Genomic DNA, 16,193 nt, shown 5'->3' on the forward strand with positions numbered 1-16,193 from the left:
TGTTCATCTTGGTCTGGTTCCAGATCGGCAAGCCTAGAAATGACAACTCTCCAGGGCCCCGCTGGCCTGCTTTTGATCCCTCATCCTGGCTTGTTTTATGTCCCTTGGTGCCTTCATGAAACATTTCAGGGTTGAAACTTTGCCTGGGCAGAAACCAAGTCTCTTTGATGAGGCCCCGGGAACCTCTCTCCCAGCCACCAGGCACCACTTCGACACCTCGGCCTGGTGAAGAGAGCCTGAGGCTGTTGGGCTGCGCTCACCCATCAGACAGGTGAAGGATGTGACTTGCACCCAGTACCTAGAATCATTTAGAACAGAACAGGTCTTTTCTGAATACCAGAGTCATGCCTCTGGTCAGGTGGCTTCGTAGTGCGATTCGCAAATACGCCACCTAGGGAAGCCAGTAGATGAACCTATGTGTGTTTACAGAGCCTGTCTGAGGCACCCTTGAGGGTCCCTGAAGTCAGTATGGCACAGTACCTGGCGCACAGTGGGTGGCCAATAAAGGTTTGTTAATGAATGTCATTTGAAGCATTGATTAGATAAAATGAAGTGAATTCTTTTCTGTTGCCTCCTCTCCCTACCAAGTCCTTCAACTTTTATGCTTCGTAATCCTTGAACTTCTCCTCTGGGAAATCACCTGTACAGTAGCAGGATAAGATGGAGAAAATGGGGGCTCCAGAGAGCTGTGGAATCTGCCTGTCCTGGTTTCCTTGCTCTGTTGCTGTGATGGAGCACTGTCTTAGTCAGGGTGTCTAGTGCTTTGTTAGAACATGACTGAAAGCAACTTGGGGAGAAAAGGGTTTATTTCAGCTTACAGTTCCACAACACAACACATCATCAAAGGGCCTCAAGGCAGGAACCGAAGCAGACTTAGCAGAGGAACACTGCTTAATGGTTTGTTCTTTGTGGCTTGCACAGCCTGCATTACTTATACCTGTCAGGAACCCCTGCTCAGATGTGGGACTGTTCACACAGGACGGGGCCCTCCTGCATCAGCCATCAAGAAAACGCCCCCACAGACATGCTCACGGGACAATCTGGGGAAGCAACTCCTCAGCTGGGGCTCCCTCTCTTACATAACTCTAGTTTATGTCAAGTAGACAAAAAACTAAACAGCGCACGGCCCAACAGCACACAGCTAAAGGCAGCTGTGGCACTTAAGGATAAGGCACTGGGATCCCAAGGCAGACCTTACCCTATTGGAGGCCTCCTGCTCCAGAGGTTTCCAGGGGGAGCTTGAAGGGAGGTTACATCCATGTCTAGGGCCTCGTGTTCAATCCCCATCACCAAAACAAACAAACATAAAAGGCTTCCCGGCTAGCTGGGGAGGGAGAGCAGGTGCAGCAGAGAAATGGCCCCTTGGATTAGTCTGTGGTAGAGTCATTTACCTGCCCAAGACGTAGTTGTGAGAGGTGGGGCCAGGGAGGTAACTGGAGGCGAGCTGACTGAATGGGAAGTGCCCGGACCATGAACCACACCAGCTCTCTGGAGGTGAGGAGGATGGTGAGGGTGGCAAGGGCAATCCTCTCGGGGAAATCGGAGAGAATGACTCACACCTGAGGCAGGCAGGTTACAGCTGTGTCCACAGGTGTGCTCCTCGGTGTGCCAAGTTGTAAGAGCAGCTGAAGAGGCGCAGGAGGCAGCTGCGTGGGCCCCGAACTCCCCAGGGCAAGGGTTGCGAGGTACAGCTCTGGGGGACCCTCTGGTCAGATGGCTCCTCCTTCTTGGGTCTGCACCTGTCCCCTTCCCCCCCCCCCCGCCACTACTTCGTTGGGTTGAGCCCCCGGAGCCTAATAGAAGGGATGGAGCAGACAGGGTCCTTGATCGTGGTTGGAGCTAGCCCATGCCAGGCAGGATAGCTGGGAGGGGAGGTGCCTGGTGACCCTGCCAAGCGCTCTCTATCTCTGGGTCTGGGCATGCCTTCCTGCTCAGGGCAGGCTTGGCTTGCGGGGTATCTGAGGCTAAGTCACTTCGCTGGCAGCACAAAGCCATCAGTGGGGCGTCTGCCCGGGAACAGATAGGAGGGTGGAGGGATGGCTCAGGTTTGGAGTTTGTGAGTATCGGGCGGGCGGCAGCTGCTCCAACATTGGAGCTAGGAGAGGGCAGAGGAGTCGGGCGGACCACAGACAGGTCCACCATATCAGCGGTTGCCTGACAGAGCCCTAGATGCTGCGGTTCCCTTTCCTATTGTGGGGTGGTAAGAAGTCTCCGTAGTCTGCGCTTGGTGGGGAGGGTCTGTCATTTGAACCGCTCCCCTGTACTCAGGGACAGTACGGAGGATGCGGGCACCTCGGAAGGGTCTCACTCTAGAGGCGACTCAGGGAGAGTCTGCTGCCCCCCACGCCCACTCCCAGCTCCCCAGCAAGACACGGGCCAGGTGGCGGCGCCCAGGCTCAGAAGCGCAGAGGAGGCGGCTTCCCGGGCCAGGGGCGGCGGCAGGGGCGGCCCCGGGATCACATGGGCGGAGGCAGGTCCCGGAGCCCCGGGCGAGCTCTCCCTAGAGTCGGACAGACGGCTGCGGTGGAACGGCGGAGGCTCCTCGTCCTCACTCCCTCCGTTCTTCCCTCCCTCCTTCCCTTTTCCGGCGGTCCTGGCCGCTCAGCGGGACAGGCGGGCGGCAGCCAGGTGAGCGCGCGCCCACCTGAACCCTCCACGGGCCACCGCCCTCGGGGATCTCCGCCTCGTCGGACCCTACCCTCGGCCCAAAGCCCCTCTTCCCTGAAGCTTCCTTTCGGCCTGGGTACCGAGTGACTTGGACTCGCCTTTGACCCAGACACTCGTCCTCCAGTCCGGAGCCTCCGGGGTACTTTGGCCTTTGGTGGGAAGAAGGCTTGAGAACTGGTGCTGGGGACAGCCAGGCTGACGCGCTAGGCTAGGCAATTCCCGCAGCAGCATTCGCAGCCCTGGTCCACTGGTCGGCTCAAAGGTCTGAGAATCTCAGGTCGTTTGCAGACTTTCAGCGATCAGCCAGAGGCACGGTGGCTGGGCCTGGGTAAAAGGGAAAGCCAGTTGCCTGAGGAAAAGACTGTGGAACTGCTGGTCTGGATAACCCCCTCTCATAGGCCTTGATGTTCTTGAGATATTGGACAGTACTTGCTGACTCCGTATCTCCCCAGGGACAGCCTCAGGATGGGTGCTGGGCTGGGTGGTGCCAAGCCTGGCATTGTAGCTTCCTGCCTGGCTTGACTCCTGGCTCCAGACCTAGAGGCTCAGGAAATCCAAGGAGGGCCTGATCCACAAGGACACTCCCTTGCGGGGCAGAGGGGGCTGTGGATGGGAACCTTGTGGCCAAACTGGCAACATCATGAACTTGCCATGCTGGCCAATACCAGGGGCAGTGTGGGTGTGCCTCCCTTGGCAGATGAGCCCTGGCCTCCTTGCTCAGGCTGTTCAGAGGGCAGCAGGCCCCCAGGCTTCCTCTTGCTCATCTGAACCCCTTGTCAGGTAGCCAAGTTGCCCCTCTGGAGTCCTTGGTCTGATACCCTTCAACCCCAGGCCTGGCTAACTTATTGCAGTCTGGTGGGGCCCCAAGGCTTGCTGTTCATCTGTGTGGAAAGCTCAGCTCTGCATAGAGTACACAGGGCAAGTAGGAAGTATCGCTGTGCTCTTAGTTTTGGGGACAGGAAACAAGCCCTTGAGGTAGCGAATGGGGGTGGGGCAGATAACTCCTACCACCTGCTAATTCCTTCCCACTATTCTCCACCCTGCACTTGCAGGAGAAAGCCTGGCAGCCTGCCAGTGGGCCTGCTACCTCTCCTAGGGGATCTGTTAGACCTAAGACCCTAGAAGGGGGAACTCAGAGTCAAGGCCTCCCAGGGTGGGGGGAAGTGAAACTCTCCAGGGAGGGAGGGACTTAGTCACTTCCTCTACCCCCATCACCCAGGCCCAGGCCTTACTGGGTAATTCTGAGACCTGTCACCTTCTTCTCCCTTTTCTTTTGGGGTGTGTTGTGGGAGTAGATCCCACCTCCCGGTTCCTCTCTGTCCCAGGCATGGCACTGACTGTGGATGTGGTGGGGCCAGCACCCTGGGGCTTCCGCATCAGCGGAGGCCGAGATTTCCACACGCCCATCATCGTGACCAAGGTAAGGGCTGTCTTTAGGAGATAACAAGCCAGCTTCCCCCTGAAAATGAGGGTCCTTCTTCCAATTTGTTCTGGAGCCTGAAGCTTGCTCTGGACAATGTTGGCAGGGGCAGGAGGGGCGGGGGCCGGAGACAGTTATGTTCTGTTGTCATGGCTACATGAGGTCTCCTTCAGGAAGGCCATTGCGACCCTGGGCCCTACAGTCTTGAAACTCACACCTGTTGGCGGTCATATGGGGGTGGTTACATAGGACAAGCTCCTCTGCAAGTTCTTGGTAGGCTGGGAGTTTCTTTTCTGCCCAGGCTCAGGCCCAGATCCTGACTGGAGAACATTCATAGCCAGGGTGGTATTTAATCAGCCACCTGCAAGGTATGATTTGCACGGGCAAGGTTCTCTGTCCAGAAGTATTCCCAAGCCTGGTTCCTGACATTCTGCCATCACATTCCTTAGGAGTTTGTGTTTAGATGCGTGTGTACTTGTGCGTGTGCCTGTGTGTGTGTTGGGGGAGTAAGGAAGCCACTCAAGCCTGTGAGGAATTAGCTGGCAAGCTGGCAGCCCAGGAAAGAAAGAGGAAAAGGTGGTAGAAGCACAACCCTGCTTCCGTACTTCCTGGGCAGCAGCAGGAGGTCCCTTCGGCTCCAGCCTTCTCAAGTGTACCCCTATCCAGGGTGGGTACTGAGTACCAAAGACTCACCAGCCAGCATCTGGCTCCTCATCCCTCTAGGTAACAGAGCGGGGCAAGGCCGAGGCAGCCGATCTCCGGCCTGGTGACATCATTGTAGCCATCAATGGAGAGAGTGCAGAGAGAATGCTCCACGCTGAGGCCCAGAGCAAAATCCGACAGAGTGCCTCCCCCCTGCGGCTGCAGCTGGACCGGTAGGCCTTCCACCTCCACTGGCTGGTCCTGCCACCATTCTGCTCCTCCCTTGTCCATTGCCATCCCAGGCAGCCGCCCTCAACCTGGCCTAGAGGCCCAGTGGCGCCCCATCCCAGTCTTCCAAGCCTCTTTTGGCATCTGGGAAGTGCTCAGCTCTGGGCCTATGGTATGGAAAAGGAAGGTGTCCCAGTGACTACCTGATAAAGGTGGGCGCCAGGCTGGGCATGCAGCCACAGGCGAGGTGGGGCAAGCTGGCACCAGCTACCTGGAAGCCCGGGTTTGACTGGTTCCCAGGAGTGTGAATGGCACAGGGTGTGGGCATGAAGTGGTTGAAGAGAGGAAACTTTGGGGCAAGGTGTACCCTAGGCTGAGTCTCCAGTACCCTTGTCTCTGAGAGGTGGCTTTTTTGTAGATTCAGGTGGAGATGGGAATTGGGAATTCACAACTCACAAGAGTTTATTGTCCTTTCCCATCACTGACTTGGGCTTTGCCATTGACCATAGGTCCCTGCACTGGGGAGGAGTGTTGTAGGGGTGCAGGCGGACAGGTGGCTACTCAGGATAGAACATCACAGTGAGTGAGTCACAGTTCAGGAATGCTGAAAGATTCCTTGGTCCAAAGGCCCTCTGGGCAGACCAAGAAACGAGTTGGACATCTTCTGCTTTTATTTTTGCCTCTACCCCACTGCCCAGCTTTCTCTGGCCTCTGCACTACTCCTCACCCATGGGCCCTGCTGGTAGGGAATGCTCAAGAGGCAGGCTCCCACGATAATGGCCATGCCATTCTGTCCCTGAGTGTTTGCAAGAGAGAGACCTAAAGGAGGAGGGTGGAGGGGGCCTCATGGCATCTGGGAATGGGACCAAAATCCACAGGAGGCTGCCATCAGGGGAAGATCTGCAGACAACATTGCTTGCTATTATATTAGGTCCTTCTTGGAAGAACCTGGCCATTGGGGATGTGGGCCTGGCCAGCAAGCCAAGGCTCAGAGTGTCTTCATTCTTTGGCCAGGAGCTCTCCTCCCCAACCCTCCTCCCTCCTCTCTTCAGGAAGCATTCAGAAGTTCTGAGGCAGACCCTCCCCTCAACCCGACCTTGTATGACTACCCCTGATTCCAGGAGACAAAGGCTCCTGTAGGCCAACATTGCCAGAAGGGACCAGAGGCCCAGAAATGTAGTAGTGATGAATGGGTCTTCCTTTCATCTTCACCTCGGATCGCCAGGGACCTCCCACTCTAGGCTCCTGCCAGTTCCACTTGGGTCAGGGGGTGCTCTCTGGCTAGCTGCTGTTGGTTGCACATTGGACTCCGAGCCTTGTTGTAGCCTTGGTCTCCAGGTCCTCCAGATGCTCGTCTAGAAGGGAAGAGAAGCCTGGTCCCACCCCTGGTTTTGCTGGGCGGGCGAGGAGTCTGGGAAAGGAATTCCAGTGACCTTCCCAAAGATATTCTGGCCATTAGTAGAGCGGCTGGTAGAGACAAGGCTATCAGTGGGGAGAAGGTTCTGGGTCAGCCGAAGACGGGCTTTGGGACTCGGGACAACCCATTTTCCTTCTGTGATTTTAACTTCTCCACAATTTAAAAGATGAAGGGTTATTGATATGGAACTAGCCATCTTCCTCCAAATTGATCTCAAGCAGACATTGTCCGGTGACTAGATGAAATGAATGGAAACAGGGACATGGGTCACGGGAGGAACCTCTGATAAAAATGGATTTATGAAGCCTTCTGCTGAAACTGTCCTTTCTGTTATGGTGCTGAACCTGAGAGTGTTGCTGGTGGTGGTTGATGGGAGTCATTTGTTCTGAATATAACGAAGTTAATAGTCCAGTGTCCAAGTGTCCTGGATACTTGGCTGGTCTCGAGAACCAGGCCTAGGAACTGTGTTCAGGATGCGGATATCTAGGGCCCTGCGATAGACAGTCTCTCTCTCTTGTCGCTCAGGTCCCATCCTGCCTCTCCTGGGCAGACCAATGGGGAGGGCTCCTTGGAAGTGCTGGCAGCTAGATTCCAGGTAAGCTGGGTGCTTCCAACCATGAGCGACAGCACCCCCAAGTACCCTGAGGGGGTGCAGCCAGCAGGGTTATGCCAACTCTCTCTTGGCCCTTCTCCACAGGGCTCCCTGAGGACACACCATGACAGCCAGTCCTCCTGGAGATCTGCCTGTTTGAGCCCAGCCTCCCTCAGTCCCAGGCCAGGCAGCCCTTTCTCCACTCCACCCCCCACCAGTCCACTTGCTGCTTCTGGAGAGGATGTAATTGGCCGTAGGTGAGCTCAGTGACTGGGTACCATGGCCAAGTGTGCCACCAAGTCTAGACCTGACCCCATCCGAGTCTCAGTTGCTATGTGTAGGGAACCCTGGACACCCCCTCTTCCTTCCTGGGGCGGGCTGTGTGGGTTCTGTACCCACAACATCCCCCCTCCTTTCCAATTTCAGTTTTCAGAGTCTGACACACTCTTCAGGCCTCACTGCTACTCACCACTTGTCCTACCCGAGCCACCCCACCAGCCGACAGGTGAGGCTTCCCGAGGGAAGATGTCTCCCATGCTACTGGCTGCCACTGGTGCCTCTGGCACTAACAGCAGCTGGCAATACCTGAACAGCCTGTGGGACCATTCCCCTGTGACAGGTACATTACACTCCTGAGCCAGAGAGGCTGGCTAGCGCTGGGGTCACCACGCATTCCTCGCTCCTGTCGCTCTGGCCCCCTCCGTCGCATTGGCTTCCTCCCTTCTCGGTGTGTTTCTTTTGGGCTGTGGCTGAAATAGTTTTGCTGCTGTCGTTGGGATGAGTCCCACTCCGTGCTGGCTGCATCTCCGAAAGACATTCCTCCCCGTCACAAGCCCCCAGCTCCCACCCCCAGCTCCTTCATTTCCTTCCACTCAGCCTAGAGAGCCTCTGAGGGACTGTGGTTCTGTCTCAAGCTGCCCTTGGCCAGATTTCTGTCTGCTCCTTCCTCGGCAGGACCCCTCCCCCACCCCGTTCCCAGCATCTCTGTCACCGCTGCTGATAGCTTAACCCCCCCAGGTGGTATTTCTCCTCCCCCAGGGCAGGGGCGGGGCAGTGAAATAGTGAGAAGGACAGACAACAGTCCTGGCCCTCAGCCGCTGGGGGCAGAGTGGATGGGGACATGTCCGGCTTTTTGGGTGAAGGGGACAAGACCCAGCTGCTGAAATCTTACTTCTGGGTTGGTTCTGCATTCCAAAGAGCAGGGCCTTTGGGGATGGAAGGTTCTGCATTCCAAAGAGCAGGGTCTTTGGGGGTGGTAGGGGGGTAGAGGACAAAGAGGGAGGGCAGTCTGGAGAAAGAAGGGGCAGGATTTGTGGTGATAGGCCATATGCCTCCCCTAGGGCCAGCTGGGTGGGTGCTGTGGTCACAGAGCCATCTTTAAAGAATTTAAGATGTGGCTGTTAAGATAAGACAAACATGCCAAACAATTTTGAAACAATTAAGTATGGGACAGTGTGGGATTAATTACAAAAGCAGGAGGCATTCTGGAAGCGGGGAGAGAGAGAGAAGTAGGTTGGGTGGCCTGGGAAGGCTCCGTTAGGAATTTTGCTGGACTGGACAGTGGAGAGGGACTGGGGGTAGAGTTTCGATCAGAGAGTGATAGATGGTGACCTGAAATCCTAGGAGAAGGGGAAACGGGTCCCAGCAAGACCGGGCTGGTTCTGAGCCAAGGTGGAAAGGAGCTTGGATTAGAGCTGGTTGGAGCTTCCCTTTCCTGCCCCTGCTTTCTTAGGGGCTGTTGGCTCAGCAGACCATGGGTGCTCAAGGGCATATCTCCCTGTAGCGTCCCACCTTGGCCAAACAGGACCGATTCTCGAGCCAGCATCAGCCCCTGGGAATTTCTATGGGGAAATGCAGATTCCCAGGCCCAAGTCTGGACCTGCGGCAGAGTGGGAACTGGGGGTTCGGAACAGGAACTTGTGTTTTGACAAGGTTGTCTGCTAAAACAAGGCGCTCAGGATGTCAGGTGGTAGGCAGGTCCTGGCTGGTCCCTTTGCTGCTGTGTTACCCAGAACGGGACCCTCTTCCTCTCTGGTCCTCAGAGTCAGGCTAGATTGACCCTGAGGACCTCTCGTTCTTCTCTCTTGACAAGCCAGCTGCTGCTTGTCAAGCCCCCTCTGGGCCCTTAGGGATGCATTCATGGACAAAAACCGGAACTCCTCACCCCCCAGGCTGTGCTGATAGGTGCAGGAGTCATGGGGTCCACGCTTCCCTCCTGAGTCACACTGCATTTTAGTTTCTCAGAGAATCCAGAGGAAAGCAGTACATTCGGTCTGATTAGATTCCTCCTGAACTCCTCCCAGCTCTCGGCCCACCTTCAGTATTTACCGCAAACATTGCTGCGTGCCCCATAGCGTTCACTACAGGCATACTCAAGAAGGGCGGATGATGAGGCAGTAGCTTGTTGAATTTGGAGAGGAAACATCCCTTCTGTGAACATAGGGTCTTCCGTTGTCTGGGAGAGACAGGTGAGGCAAAGGTGATGGCTTTGGCTGCCCAGGAAGAGCTGTGGGATGGAGCCAGCAGTGATATTCCCATTTTGTCATGGACTCTTGACTGGCTGAGGCTCGAGATCTGGGATGCAGGATACCTCTAGAGTCATTCTGGAAGCTGCAGGTGAAAAACACACCTCTTCTCTTGCTGGGAATGAGAACTTGGCCCCAGAAGGAGCCTAGGCAGGAAGGATCGTCCCTCTTCCCCGAGGCTGTTCTCTCCGATGTAGGACACATGCTGGCCTGCTTGGAGATACGGCATTGCTCTTGAGGCCCTGAGAACATTATCACAGACCTTCTTTAGCCCTTACACAGTTATGTTTCCGTGGTCTTGTTGCAAAATGATTGGCTTCAGCCGGGCGATGGTGGCGCACGCCTTTAATCCCAGCACTCGGGAGGCAGAGGTAGGCGGATCTCTGTGAGTTCGAGACCAGCCTGGTCTACTGAGCTAGTTCCAGGACAGGCTCCAAAGCCACAGAGAAACCCTGTCTCGAAAAACCAAAAAAAAAAAAAAAAAAAAAAATGATTGGCTTCCAGGCTTGCTTGCTTCTTCTCTGTTTCTTCTGTGGAATAGGAGGCTGGCCACATCTCTGCGGACAGTAGCATGATCTAAGTGTGACAATGTATCTAAAGGGTGTCTGTGTGGAGTTCCCCATGTAATTGTCCTTGCTCGGCACCTTGTGGGATCCCCAGGTGTAACAGGCATCTCTGCAACTGGGTGCTGGCCTCTCTCCCCTTTCGGGATCCCATCCTCCCTGGGGCCTTCACTCCGAGGATAGGGACTGGGTACCTGACACCAGCGGGTCATTGGAGGCCAGGCGCCCCCTAGCGTTGGTATTGGGAGCAGCATCTGGTAATGCACAGGGACGTGCCGGTCACTGGGGGTTGGGCCTGACTCCTCCCCTCTGCTCTCTTCCCTCAGGCCGGCCACAGCAGCCCAAGCGACTCAGCAGTGAGGGTGCTGCCACATTCCCCAGGACCTCGGTCCTCCAGCCCCAGGTTCAGGTACCAGTAGGTCCTGCAGAGTTGGGTGGGCTCCTGGAGGGTCTGGAGGGGATGGGTTTCCCTGAGAGGGATGGGATTCTCCGCCTCTTCATCTTTCCATACTCCTCTGTACTGGGGTGTGTCCTAACACTCTGACACAGGGTCCTCATTCCTAGCTGTCGCTTCCACAGCTCCTTCGATCTGGAAGAGGACTCGGAAGTGTTCAAGATGCTGCAGGAGAACCGCCAGGGACGAACCGCCCCAAGGCAGTCCAGTTCCTTTCGGCTCTTGCAGGAAGCCTTGGAGGCTGAGGAAAGAGGTGAGGCCTCTTTGCTTTGGGATGAAGTAAGGCCCCATGGACTCCCTGGAGCGAGACCAAACAGGCTAAGGAAGTAGTTTAAGGTCCCATAGCGGAACTAGGGAATTAAGGGAGCAGATGTCAGGCCCCAGTAGCTTTAAAGAAGTTTATTTTCTGGTTGGGATGTACAAGGTACCGCTAGAAGATGGTGGGTTGTACCAGCTAGAACCAGGACAGGGGAGTGAAAAACCAGGAACTCTAGGCTAGGTCTCCAGGCTTCTTGGAAGAAGAGGGATTTGATTTGGCCTTAAAACAGGATCCGAGATTCCAACAGCCTTAAGACAGTGGCCTGGCTGGGAGGACTATGGAATGTGGACTCCAGCAACCAGAGAGCTTTGGGTTCAGAGAAAATGCCTTGGCCTGGCAGCTTGGGAGAGCATAGAGCACAGCAAGCTGCTGAGGCAAGGGCCCTGGGAGCCAGAACAAAGAACACTCTGCCATAAGCGATCATGCCAGGCAAGATAGCATTGTGAGCAGTACAATGCAGGCTCCTGCCAGCTGCCCGTTTACTGATTGCAAATACACTGATGTGTTTGCTTATCCAGTGGAGAGGATGTGTGGAGGCATAACCTGACTTCAACCCCCGAAGAGCTCCAGTTATTGGGGTCGTGGTCCTGGGAAGATCCTACAGGAGTAGATACCCAAGTGGACTATATACTTCCCTCTAGGAAATCAGGAACGATGCACTTTGTAGTAGCCGATAAGAGCACCTCTTGTCCACAGGGAGGATGGGGAGGATGAGTCTGGTAGGACAGGGCTTAGAGCTTAGAACAGAATGGCCAGGCCAGTTTCTGGTAGCTGGTTCTGACTCTAACGCATAGTGCTCACACGGCTGTTTGCTGGAACATAGAGGGATAAGTAAGAAAGTTTTGGAACAAATTCCACCAATCCTGACTCTGAGAGGCCACAGGGAGATGATAGTCGTGGTGGTGGTGGGGAAAGAGTACAGACAGTCACTTCATAGGTGCCTCAGACTCCGAGTTGAGGCTTGGACAACAGCTGCCCAGTGCCTCTGCTCTGTGCTTCGTCTTGGTGTTTTCGCTGGCCCAGATGCAATGATGCATATAAAAACCCTTTGAAAAGGCCATACAAAGACACTGTGGTGTGGTTACGACCTAGGACTGTCTGTATCATCATGACTGGCTCACAGAGAACACCTTCTTGTTTATGTCACACACTAGGCACAGATGTTCCCAGGCTGTTTTAGAAGGACAGGGGCTCACACCCGCCATCAGCCTTTGCCAAGGGTCTGCCCCACTCACCTTCTTTCTTTACCTGTTTGCATACCCACTGGTACTTTAGAGATTCATGTGAAAGTGTGCCTTTTGCCACAAGTGTGGGAGTGTCCTGGGGAGGATCTGAAGAGCGTCATAAAATGCCATTAAGTACAGCCGGATACTTCTGCGGGTGGTACAAGCAGCTCTCATGCGTCTGTCTGTCTCCTGCCCCTCCCAGGTGGCACACCTGCCTTTGTGCCCAGCTCACTGAGTCCCCAGGCCTTCTTGCCCACTTCCAAGGCCTCGGCCACCCCACCCAAGCTCCACACCTGTGAGAAGTGCAATGTCAACATCTCGTGAGTTTTGGAGGGCTGGGTGATGAGCATGCCTTAGGGAGCATGGGGCTTATAGGCAAAGCAGGGCTGTTAGTCCGGGACCATAGAGGGAACTGTGGCCAAGTGGACTCATGTTCAGAATGAATGCTTGGCTGCTTCCTGCCCACCCTCACTTTCTCCCCTCTCGCCAAAGAAATGAAGAATGTTACTGCTTTTGGTTTTTCCTACATATTCCCCCAAGCCTCTGGAGATCTGTCCCCGGATGAGGCTCATTCCTCCTTCTGGAGAAGTTCTCCCTTCCCTGCCCCTGGGTTCATTTCTCAGTGGGTAGCATTGTAATATAGCCCTTCTCTCTGGTAGAGAGAGAGAGACAGAGAGAGACAGACAGAAAGAGAGACAGAGACAGAGAGACAGACAGAGAGACAGAGAGACACAGAGAGACAGAGATAGAGACAGAGAAAAGAAAAAGAAAAAGAAAGAAATGCTGGTACTCCTCCACCTATAAATGCCCAAACTGTGTCAAGGTGACTTACTTTGGGCCATTCCTTGACTTTTCCTGGTAGAGCTTTCTCATCGGCAGGACAGGACAGCATCCTGCATTCTGAGGAAAGTGGGTGGAAAGCTGGGCTGTAGTGGTGGCGCTCCCAGGATCCTGCATCCCCATCCCTGCAGGACTTGGAAGAAAGCACAGAGCACACAGCTAGCCCCAGGGTATCCGTTCTGATTTCACTGCCTTGTAATGCTGACGCATTATGAGTTCTGTATTCGGGGTCACTCTCTGAGAGCCACAGCTCAAGGGAGTTTGTCTGTCTATGAGACAGGGTCTGCCTCAAACTATAGACTCTTGCCTACTTAATACTGTGATCACAGACATGTGCTAGTATGCCTAGCTCATGTTCTTTTTAATTAAACATTATTTGATCATGTCTGCACGAATGTGGAAGTAACCCTGGCGTACATGTCAAGGTCAGAAGACATCTTTCGGGAGTTGGTTCTCTCCTTCCACTACAGCTTACGGGATGACACTCAGGTCTCCAGGCTTCTGTGGCAAGGGTTTCCACCTGATGAGCCATCACTCTAGCTCTTTTTTTGTCGTTCTTGATTAGGGGGTAAAGTGAAATTCCTGAGAGAGGCTTGGGAGTCAAGTGCCTGAGGTATTTGTGTCTGAGGTTCTGACTGGCTGGGGAACAGGTTTCCTGGGAATGCTGACTTCGTGCCAGGTCCTCCTAACTATCCCACCTCTGTTCTGTGCCCCTGTTCTAATGGCTTTCCCTTTCTGCAGGAACCAGGCCGTGCGCATCCAGGAGGGGAGGTACCGACACCCTGGCTGCTACACTTGTGCGGACTGTGGGCTGAACCTGAAGATGCGCGGTCACTTCTGGGTGGGCGATGAGCTGTACTGTGAGAAGCACGCCCGCCAGCGCTACTCAGTGCCTGGCACTCTGAGCTCCCGGGCCTGAGTCTCAAGGTGCTCAGACAGGACCGACCACACTGAGAGCAAGCAGGGAGGGGTGATGGCAGGTGACGGCTCTTACAGGAACTTATGATTGTCCTTGCTGGGTGAAACCAAGGGCTGGGACTAGTCTCAGGCTGCAAGTGCTGAGGACAATTCTCTCTGGCCTGCCTCCTGCAGGCCAGTTGCTGCACTGCAGCCTGAAATGGCCATTCCATTGGACAGGTTTGTGTATAGGACTGGGCACAGATAGAAGTATCTAGAAGGGCAAGGTGGGCCTGAGGTTAATGATATTTGTGTTGTAAAGTTTATTTTGGCGTGTGAACTCGATATACATGTGGATAAAATGAAACAGTGTCCTTTTTCCTTCTTTCCCTGTTTCTGAGAAGAAAGTCTTTGTTTATGGTTACCCGTTTATTTCCCTTCCTTAAGCCCTACTCGCTATGCACTCCATTGCAGAGGCCTGCTCCTTTTTCTTTTTTGTACCTTTGAGACAATATCCCAGATACCTCAGACTTATAGCTCTGCCTCCCAGCAGAACCGGATCCAGCTACAGTGTGTGCCCCACCTCATTCAGTGGGTTCCTTCTTTAAGTTGGGGGTATATGCGTTCTTAACTCTCTCTCTCTCTCTCTCTAAGATGGTTGCTTATTTTTGGAGGGAAGAGGTTTTGTAGGTTTCTTCTCTGAAGCTAGGAGAGACACAGGGGACCAGGAAGGACTGTCAAACACACCACAAACTCAGCTGTGGGCGGAGCTAGACTGGGACGTGATTGTCACTCAGTGTAGATGCTACCAGCCTCACTACCAGTGTAAGGAGATGAGCAGGACAGGCAGGAAGGGGGACCCAGTGATGGTGTGAGGGTGGGTGGAGGAGCTTGATCTTTTAGGCTTCTTGCTCCATTCGGAACAGTGATTCATCAACCAAGGATAACCTTGAACCTGGGCTCCTGGGTGGCCTCTCTCAGGAAGGGCTGTGGCCTGAGACAACTCATTCCAAGGTACACCCACAACGCACCAAGAGCTGGGTCTTTGGACCAGGCTGGTCTGCTCACACCTGCACCTCTTCTGCTGGCTCTCCAGGTGTAGCTGGATCGCAGCATCCTTCACTGTTCACGGTGCATTTGAACAGAGAGGCGGTAGGGAGCAGTGGTTCTTAATTTTTGATCTGATCTACCAGCCTCCCTTAGTTTTAATCTCAGAGGACATTTCAGAACCTCTTCAGGTATTGCTGTGTGTTTCAGCCATGCCTGCTGTCAGCCTGGGGAGGGGAGGCATCTAAAGCTTTTTTTAAAAAGGGGATCAAAGCTGGCTATGGAGGGTGGGGTCTTGACGGCGGTCTTTGCATCTGTCTCTTTGGGAAAGGAATCTTGGCAGAGACAGTGTTGTCTTCTTAGACACCTGTGTATATAATTTATACCTTGATATAATCATCTCACCTTTTGCCTGGATGGCTGCCTGATGATGAGCCTGTGTTTTTATAGAAAAGATCAAGGTTGGCTGGCTGAGTGGGAATCTGTCAGGCTCAACCTCTCGTTAGAAAGGTGTAGCCTCTTTGGCGCCATCTAGTGTTCAATGGTCCCACAGCAAGGAAACTGCTCAGAATTTGGGCTTTGGCTCCGTGGGCAAGCGGAGGACTAAACGCTTTTTGACTTCGCTGGAGACAATGTTGAAGCAGCAACTATGGGCTGTTATCATAAAGTACAGTAACTGATAAGATTGTCTCAAAACACACAAGGAGCTGCTGTGTATTCAAAGCCATGGCCATCTGAAAAGTGACCGATACATATGTTGAGAGATGGGTGACTGCCAACAGGATGCTCAGCTGAGAGCAGTGGCTGCCGGGGAATCTATCCTAAGATCAAGAGAGGCTGAATACCAGGTGTGGTATGAACGTCACCCTGAGGCTTTGGGGACACTTGGAAAATGTTAAACGAGTTCAGTAACAGGCTGGGAAGGCTGAGTTGGGTTACTGATGTGGTTATATCTCCACCTGCAACAAACCAGTGTGGACTAAAATGTGCCACAAGACATGAAGGAGGACCAGGGGCAGGCTTTGGTATTTGCCCTTTCTCTCATCCTCACCCTAAGCCAGCTAGTGGCAAGTTTCCATCCTCTCTGACCCACACACCCCTTTGGCACAACTGTACTCCGTATTTCTTTCTGTATTTTAGAGAATAAGTTCAAAAATGAACCTTTCTTCAAACAAAGCTGGGAGAGCAACCACAGTTCAAAGTCACACATTAGGATAATAATGGTTAAGACTCTAGGTCAGCGGTTCCCAACCTTCTTAATGCTGTGACCCTTTAATACAGTTCCTCATGTTGTGCTGACCCTCCCCAGCATAAAACTATTTGTTGTTACTTCATAACTGTAATTCTGCTACTGTT

At 53.9% G+C, this 16,193-nt stretch overlaps 1 protein-coding gene across 4 annotated transcripts; it reads left to right on the top strand.

Moving 5' to 3' along the window:
• The first annotated feature begins 1,566 nt into the window (after nt 1-1,566).
• Nucleotides 1,567-14,214, top strand: Pdlim2 (PDZ and LIM domain 2). Of its 4 annotated transcripts, none has more exons than XM_057786877.1 (10): nt 1,567-1,685; nt 3,993-4,087; nt 4,811-4,962; nt 6,900-6,969; nt 7,072-7,223; nt 7,393-7,471; nt 10,381-10,463; nt 10,634-10,761; nt 12,256-12,373; nt 13,635-14,214. In XM_057786877.1, exons 2-10 carry the CDS (start codon nt 3,995-3,997, stop codon nt 13,810-13,812), a joined length of 1,053 nt encoding a protein of 350 aa, XP_057642860.1. In that variant the 5' UTR covers nt 1,567-1,685; nt 3,993-3,994; the 3' UTR covers nt 13,813-14,214. The 4 variants fall into 4 exon arrangements, with proteins under 4 accessions (XP_057642860.1, XP_057642858.1, XP_057642859.1 ...); XM_057786875.1 differs by lacking the exon at nt 1,567-1,685 and adding an exon at nt 2,570-2,628; XM_057786876.1 differs by lacking the exon at nt 1,567-1,685 and adding an exon at nt 2,589-2,628 and having other exon boundaries at nt 3,963-4,087.
• Nucleotides 14,215-16,193: the final 1,979 nt, after the last annotated feature.

This window comes from Chionomys nivalis, chromosome 12 (assembly GCF_950005125.1).
Source record: "Chionomys nivalis chromosome 12, mChiNiv1.1, whole genome shotgun sequence".
Classification (NCBI taxonomy): Eukaryota; Metazoa; Chordata; class Mammalia; order Rodentia; family Cricetidae; genus Chionomys; species Chionomys nivalis.